The sequence below is a fragment of the Micropterus dolomieu genome, linkage group LG14 (assembly GCF_021292245.1).
Source record: "Micropterus dolomieu isolate WLL.071019.BEF.003 ecotype Adirondacks linkage group LG14, ASM2129224v1, whole genome shotgun sequence".
NCBI lineage: Eukaryota > Metazoa > Chordata > Actinopteri > Centrarchiformes > Centrarchidae > Micropterus > Micropterus dolomieu.
In genome coordinates this window covers 15,840,544-15,848,955 of record NC_060163.1, presented here as the reverse complement: position 1 = coordinate 15,848,955, position 8,412 = coordinate 15,840,544, and the positions used below count along the sequence as shown (strand labels likewise).

General features: G+C 39.3%; 1 protein-coding gene across 1 annotated transcript in view; it reads left to right on the top strand.

Annotated features, from left to right (window-relative positions):
* The window catches only part of LOC123983513 (peripheral plasma membrane protein CASK-like), an 85,584-nt gene extending 80,458 nt beyond the window's left edge, over positions 1-5,126 (top strand). The window contains exons 6-7 of the mRNA XM_046069772.1: positions 2,115-2,299; positions 5,051-5,126. Of these exons, the coding sequence (XP_045925728.1) occupies positions 2,115-2,299; positions 5,051-5,126 (261 nt within the window). The remainder of the gene's footprint in view (positions 1-2,114; positions 2,300-5,050) is intronic.
* Positions 5,127-8,412: the final 3,286 nt, after the last annotated feature.

The window sequence follows — 8,412 nt, the reverse complement described above, 5'->3', positions numbered from 1 at the left end:
ACATTTGACAAATATATTTTGTCATAATATATATATATATATATATATATATATATATATATATATATATATATATATATATCATATAAAGCTTATGAATGCTTGTTTTAGAAAGTAGCTAGGTTAGGTGTAAATAGCCTACAAAAGAAAATATAATTAGATTTAGTTAGAATTTGTTTTATTTAGTTAATCTTCCCCTACAACAATGATCTTATCTTATATCTTACTGTAGACCAATAGAACAAACATTACTAATTAAGAAGTAATGAATAATCTATTTATATTGCAAAATACTAAGGGTTTTAGGTTTAGCACATTTTGTTTTCCAGGCCACAGGTATTATCCAGCATGTAGACACCACTAGTCAAATGTACTTCTTGGAAATACACGTTTTACTTTTCTCAGATGGACAGGTTTTTATTTAAAAAAAAATCATCCATCATCCATCCATCGACTGACCGCAGTTTGATACAATAAACGCAAACGGAAAATCCCTCTTTCTACCTGTATGAGTGATTGAATTTCTAAAACAAGTGCAGTCATTTAAATGTTTAAACATTTCGGTGTTTTGTACGGGACAGAATTAGGTCACCAATCGTGCATTAGTGTTTCTGTGATATTTCCAGCACCCCTCTGTGTCACGATTAGTCTGCTTTAGTCCCATGTGAAGGCAGGCCTCCGAGGGCAAGGTGAGAGGCGCTTTTTTGGTTTTATTTTCTGCTCTAACCTCTCAGTTAGACTGTGGAGGTTTTTTTAAAGTGAGGAGGGGCGGCGGCTGGCAGAGCATTTGATGGTGGAGCTTCTGTGCCAAGTCGCTAAATGTCTGAGCACCAGTAAAGCCAGGGACCAGTAAAGCCCACCATCACCAACCCGGTGCCAGCTGCGCCACGTGGCAGCCAGGCGGCCCCTGCCAAAAGTGGCCCTTGTGGGAGGGACCCAGTATTTCTTTCCTAATTCACTCAGCATCTGTTCATTATTCTCCGCAGTTAAAGGAGGCTGAGTGTCCACCCGTGGCCCCGGACAAACCTTTTTTTTTGTCCCGGTCACGCACTTTTGCATGAGACCGCAGAGCGGCCGGCGCATGAAACTGATCGGACATTTCTAAAATATGAAAGAGGTGGGTTTTTTTAAAACCCGTTAGTCGCTACTGAGCGGACTTTTAAACCGACACCTGTGGGTCCAGCCTCATTTAGAAATTTCAATTTTATCCAAAAACTTAAGTTGGATTAATTAAATGAAAAACGCATATTATAGCCTAATTATTATTGTTAGGCTACTATTATTATTATTATTAGTGCACGAAAAAAACGACGCAAAGGCGTCTTGAAGTGAATAACTCTTGTTAACCATTGAAGACCTATTGTTCTCGGGCTAAACGAAATTTCTTATTCATTCCTTATTATGATGCATTTTTTCTAATAGGCCTAGTAGATTTACATGCCACTTTCCAAGCCTGATATCATCATTATGTAATGGTCATACTAGATTGGCCTATCTGTGACAAATGGGCTTAAGTGACTTAACTAAAGTCCATAAAATCAATTAATTGGGATCCTATTCAAGCGTAATTGTTCAAATGAATGTTTATAAAATACCATGCAATTACTGTAATGAAATAATCCAGCACAGAGCTCCATTTAACTGCTTTAATAATGGTCAACTGATCTGTTAAAACCGCACCACAGCAGAAACACGACACAAAGTAAGCCCAGTCCCACTGTACATAAATCTCCATCTGGGAGTTTCACTCCCATTTATCAGATTGGGTACACATTTATCGGATTCATTATTTTGGGATTAATCTCGAAAAATATTTCATGGGGACTAATCAGTGTCATAACCATAGCATAGAGTTTTGTGTTGTGCAGGAGAGGACAGTGACAGAGGTGGGAACCAGAAATAAACCAACCTCAAAACAACAATTTAAATATTAAAAGATGAGACCAAGTCCCAGCTCTGTGTGTGTGTATGTGTGTGTGTGTGTGTGTGTGTGTGTGTGTGTGTGTGTGTGTGAGAGAGAGAGAGACACCCACAGAAGAAAGCATCATGATGTATATGCAACATGTTTTATTTGTCATGTACCCTCCCCAACCCCTCCTTTTTTTACACACCAGTTGAAGAGAGGGCACAAGAACAAAAAACACCACTTTGAGGAGCTTGTCTTGCTGCACATGGAGCTAAATTTGGGAGTCACCTCCACCGCAACGGGCATCGGGTACCACTGCATCATGCTCACCCACCCTGCACCCTCCCACCACCATCACCACCACCATCATGCCAGCCTGAGCGCCACGCCCAGGTCTGTGAAGAGAGATGAGGCTGGCATAGAGTGAAATTCCACTGCATCTGTGGGGCAATGGTAGTGGTGTGTGTACTCCCCGAATGCCCATCCCTGTTTGTGGCTAACTATCGTTGTGAGCTACAAGCAAAAAAACAAAACAAAACATAGAGAAGGTGTGAAAGCATCAGACCTCACTGTGTATTGTTTTCTTTTTTTGGTCAAACACACTGCAACCAAACCACTTACAGACTTGTTGTTGAGAATAAAAGCACACAGAGCTCCTGAGTGAGGATTTGTCATGTTTGAAGTGTGTGTTTGCCCCAAGTGTGTGTGTGCCTGTGTGCAGTGTACAGTCTGTGTTGTGGATGGTAGGGTATAGAGGTTGTTGTCACTCTGCACAGATGGTGGGAGTGTTTTTTATTTATTTTTTTCGGTCGGGGGGGGGGGGGGCAGAGGAAAAAGGAAAGGAGAGGTAAGGAGGAGGGTCTCTGATGCTTCCATGCCACGGTCACGCGGGCAGCAGTAATTGGCCTCCATATTGAGGGGTTTTGCGGTGCTGCGGGGTGGGCAAACTCCCAGCTGGACCTGTCAGATGGTATTCAATCCAGCTCATTGCCCTCGCTCCTCTCCTCCTTTCTCCTCTCTTCCCCTCTGTCTCCTCTCCTTCTCTGGCATGTATGTGTCTTTTTGTTCCCCCTCCTCTCCCCTTGCCTCTTTTCCCCATCTTCACCGTCTCTGCCTCTTCCTCCCACGCACCAACTTACATGAACTCTTCTTCCTCTTCTCTTTAATCGCACACCCATCGCTTATTTCTTCTTCCACACACCACTTTCCCATCCCAGCATATCACTTTCTTTCCTCGCCTTTCTCTTCTCTTTACTTTCTTCTCTCCAGTTTTTCTCACTGATGGCACATGGTCACTTCTATCTAACACGTTCAACTTCTTAAAGTACATCACACCCTCGCCTAGCTCCTCCGTCGCTGGTCACCCACACGCACACACACACACACACACGCACACACACACACACACACACACACACACACACACACACAAACACTTCCTTTACATAAATACACCCCATGTAATTGGTTCTCCCAAAAAACACAGAACAGTTCTCACCCCTGAAATTGTGTCTCTCTCTGAATCAACACGGAGAAGCTTTTGACTGATCGTTAACCAAGAAACACTGCAGTCTAAATCATAGGTCAAGTTAGAGGTCAGGAAAAACAGCTGGACAACTTGTGGGGACAATGTTAACTGAGAGGACACAAAGAGAACAAATCTAACTCAGACATGTGAGATAGTGAGATTTCTGAGCGCAGATGTTTCTGCGATGATGCCATCATGCTTTCTCTGAAACAGTCGCCATATTTGTCAGGTTTATTGTGTGCCGTAGAATCCCAGGCTCGCTGCCAATGTGCGAGCGTGGCGTTGCCATGACACATGGATGGCAGCGTGGACAGGTTCATTCTCAAAGCGCTTTAGGTGAAGCACAGAGATGATAGCTGTGAGGCTAGGGCGATCTGGTGCCTACGGGTTTAAATCTGCTCAAAGCTGAGAAAATCCAGCAAAGTGAGGGAGTAACATTTCCTCTGATCAAACAGCATCAAAGTGCCCTATAACTTCTCTGACGTCTGCATTTTTAGCTTAGCTGCTCCTGCTTCTCCCACATAATATAATACAATGTCCAAGACGTTATAGGTGTAAATTGTATTATTATATAGCAGGAGAGCATAAGCAATTGGATCACTATAATTTCATGAATGAAATTACAGTGATTTGTGTGATTATTGGGTGTTATTGGGTGTACACTTCAAATAACTAAAACAGCTTTATTTTACACAATATAGGACATTTCTTAAAGGTCTGTTTAACAATTGTTTAACAGCGGATGTGGTGGAAATACACATTTCTCTGCCGATAATGATAAAAAACATATATAAAAAAATATATATATAAATGATTCACTTGTTAGCTGTCAACACGGTTAAATACAGTGCTTTCAAATAGGTAAAGTGTGGGGGAAACAAAATGTAAAATACTTTAAACATACAGTGGAAGTATGTACAGTATAATTTTCTGTCTTAATGCTCCAGATGAGTTTCCTCATATAGGAAGGGAAAGAAAAATGAAGACAACAGCGCCTGGCTTTCTCTATAAATTGTTCTTTTATTCATGTCTGTGTTACACCAACTTTAATAATCTCTTGCTCTGTGTACTCTCACTTCACACTTGTGTTCTTTCCTTATTACATGTTTTCTGTGCTGAACCTTTTGTTGAAATGAGCAGCATCTGGAATAAAATGTGATGTAGGAAAGTCACTCAGAAATTTAATTTCAACGTTTTTCCCCACAATGCAGTTGAAGTCAAAAATTCCCATGTCTGAAAACATTTAATTGCAAATACCAAAGAAAAAAAAATCCAGGCCTGTACTGTAAGCACAGTAAGACATGTATCTGCCAGGTGTGTAGATTTGATTTAAAGTTCAGTGAAATAGACCCATGCAGACCACTGTCCATATGTTTCCATAATGTCCCCAGATGTACACACTGCACAACAAATAATACATTATGACAGTGAAGGGAAGTAATGGTAAGTAAAAGGGAAATTAAATCTGAGCCATATTCCAACACCAGATTGCATAAAATAAAACTCTACCTTTTTCATAAATATCTGTATAAAAATTAAGTTTTGCAAAATAAAACAACACAAAAATAACTGACTGTTTTGCTGTAACTATGAAATGTGTCTTGTCCTTCCTGTAGATTTCGTGCCGTCATCACCGGCGTCTCTTTCTACTGGTGTCTGCTGCTTCGAGGAATCAGCAGTGTGGGGTTGTAATGGACTAATGAACAGCTGTCACTGAATTTAAACACTCTCTCACACATACAGAGACTACCACAGTGACCCTCACACATGCAGATGCTCACCACACACACACACACACACACACACACACACACACACACACACATCTCTGGCCTTGACTTGGCAGCCACCCACAGGCTTTGACTTTGTGTAGGTCTGACCTCTAAGTGTGCATTTGACCATGTGTGCATTTAGTGCATATATAACACCTGTTAGTCCAGTAAATATAGTCTTTGATCAAAAAGGGGTTTAATCATAGTAATACTTTTTTTTATTTTTTATTTTTTTTACAAATTGTTATCTGGTTTTAGATCTGATCGTGTAAATATTCACACATTTTTGTGGCACATTTAATAATATGCATATGCAGCTACATTTTCATTGACTGTGCAATTTTTGCCCATTAACATTAATTTTGGAATTTCTAGGCTTTTTAGTTGTGACAAAGTCATGTTATAATGTGATTTACTTAGTCGATTTCCAAGAGCCTTAGCTAACTGTTTGGTCTAATTGTTATTTTAATTGTTTTACACAAAATTTTAAGTGCAAAACTCAATAGAAAATTATTTCGTTGCAACTTTGTGCTCAAAATAAAATGTAGTCTGCAGACAAGACGTAGCAGCATCACATCATAAAATCATAAAATGGTCATTACTAAATTGTCCACCAAAAAGAACAGTTAAAACTCATGGAATGATGGACATTTGTAAAATATATTGGTTATCCAATACCAATCAACAAGAGGTATGTAAACTCACCTGTAGTCAAAACTGCACACAAGAAATGGTTGGACTGATTTTGGAGCTTCAACTAGAAACAATGTATTGTATCTCCTTATTCTGCACTGACTTTAAAGACATCATGGTATCTATCCTAAACTTGTCTGTAATACTTGAAGATACATGTATATTACAGCACAATACTGTATAGAGTAATTTGTTTTACTCTATCAAGGCAAAATAGGACAGGCTGTAATTCAAACAGGGCCTCGCTGTGGTGAAGTAATTAGCAATTATTGCAGTGCTAATAATCTTGTTAATATGTGGTTAGAAATACATGTTGAGTTTGTTTGTGATTTACAGTTTGAGTATATTGTGTGATATATTTTACTAAGGCAGTGTGACTCCTTGCATCAAGAGTTACATAAGGTCTTCAGTGATTGTTTTGCCTATGCCTGAACCAAAATTCAAATTTTCTCTATCTTGGTTTTCAGAATCAGAATCAGCTTTATTGGTCAAGTATGTGTGCACGTAAAAGGGATCTGACTCCGGTTTTAAGTTGCTCCCACGAACAATTTACATTTAGATAGAAATAGACATACAGCTAAAGCTGAACAATAAGTAATCATAAACAGAACTATTATGTACTGTCCATACAAGTAGGTAACCAGCAACAATGACCAGCAACATACAATACCTATACAAGTTAAGCTGTTTTTGTAAATTGTAAACAAATACAAAGGAATAAATATTGACTGGGTAATGTAATAGATTACTTCATGTCCATGAAGTGGGTGGTTATGTTTTGATTGCATAATCCCATGTACAGGGCATTCTGAGATAATGGCAGTTAATAATTACTTTTATCCTGATTATGTACTCTATTATATAAAGTAGCAACTGACTAGCAACCAGAAATCATGTCCTGGTAATTAGATGGTATTGTTATCAACATAAACTTAATTCTCCCTTGCTGTTAATCAAAAGTCAAACCTATATGTCACTGCCTTTCTCATCCTTTCTTTCTCCGCTCTTTCTTCTTCTTTTAATCTCTCTCTTACATGCTCGGCCTCTCTCCCTCTTTTTGTCTGCCAATCCATCTCCTTCGACCCCTGCTTGGTAGCTGAGAAGAAGTAAACAAAATGGAGTGTGTGTCCCGGTGGCAGCCGGGAGATGAAGTATTGACATTGCAGCCCACCCCTGCTTTCCTAGATTAAAAGAGATTATCAGAAGAGGAATGATGAGAGAAGCCCTCACTTCCTGTCACCGCAAGTGGGGTGGGGGTGGAGGGTGGGGTCATCCACTGAATTAAAGAGAGGGTTGCATAGAGACATGATGGCATTGAACACATGCTCATGCATATGCACACATGGACGCATCAATGGGTATGCAAACATACTACCACAGGACTGGTACCACTTCAATTGGGAGTGATGTATCAACATCCCTTGATCATATATCATTCTATGTTGTGTGGTAAATTGAGTGTCACATCTCACAAGCACATGCATTTTAACAACAGAAAATGACCTTAACTCAAAACGTTAACTCAACAGAGGCAATAAATGCTTACGTTCAGTCATTGCACCAGGAACAAGAGCACACACATGTAAATCTCTTTTGAAAAACAAGTATTTTAATTGTGCTACTGCTTTTTGGAAAATGGTGAATAGGCCTACTTATGTCTTTAAAGGATACGGCTGTTGATATACAAATTTTTTCCCATTTTCAACAAATCCCATGAAAAGACCACACACTCAGCTCATTCATTTTCACTAAAGACAGAAATCTCACAGTAATTGCTCAAAACAAGTGGTCACTGTAGTTTTTAGGTAACGTTACGTAAAACAGAGTGTACTGTGTATTTTCAGCTGACTATTTTCAGCTGTGGATTAATACACATTTGGTGCTCTAGTGAGATTTTATGACAGAAGAACAATGGCAGCATCAGTTGTTTCAGCAAGTGCCCCCAAAAACAACATCTGTTTAAGTGACAAAACCCTCTAGGCGCTGTTTTAACAGGAGCAAAGGAGGAAGTCAGGTGACATGTAGAGCGACATGGTGTGTGTAGTGAGGAGGTAGGGGTGGATAGAGGTGTCAGCAAGTTTTGTTTCCTGTTTCCAACCTACAGTCAACATTTTTAATAATAATAATAATAATAATCTTTATTTGTAGAGCACTTTTCAAAAACAAGTTACAAAGTGCTTTAACAAGTGTAAAGACAATAATACCCAAGAGACAATAATACAAAAACAATACAAGATAAAAGCATGAAAACATTGAAAAGACTAAAATACACGTTTAAGATAAATATAAAATTAGTAAAATACAATAAAATAAAAGGGATAAAATAAAGTCAAATAAGATCGGGAAAGGCTCTCCTATAAAAGTATGTTTTAAGAAGGGACTTAAAAGAGTTCACTGACTCAGCTGACCTGATTTCCTCGGGCAGGCTGTTCCAGAGCCTCGGGGCCCTGACAGCAAACGCTCTGTCCCCTTTAGTTTTCAGTCGAGACTCTGGAACAGATAGCAGACCTCTG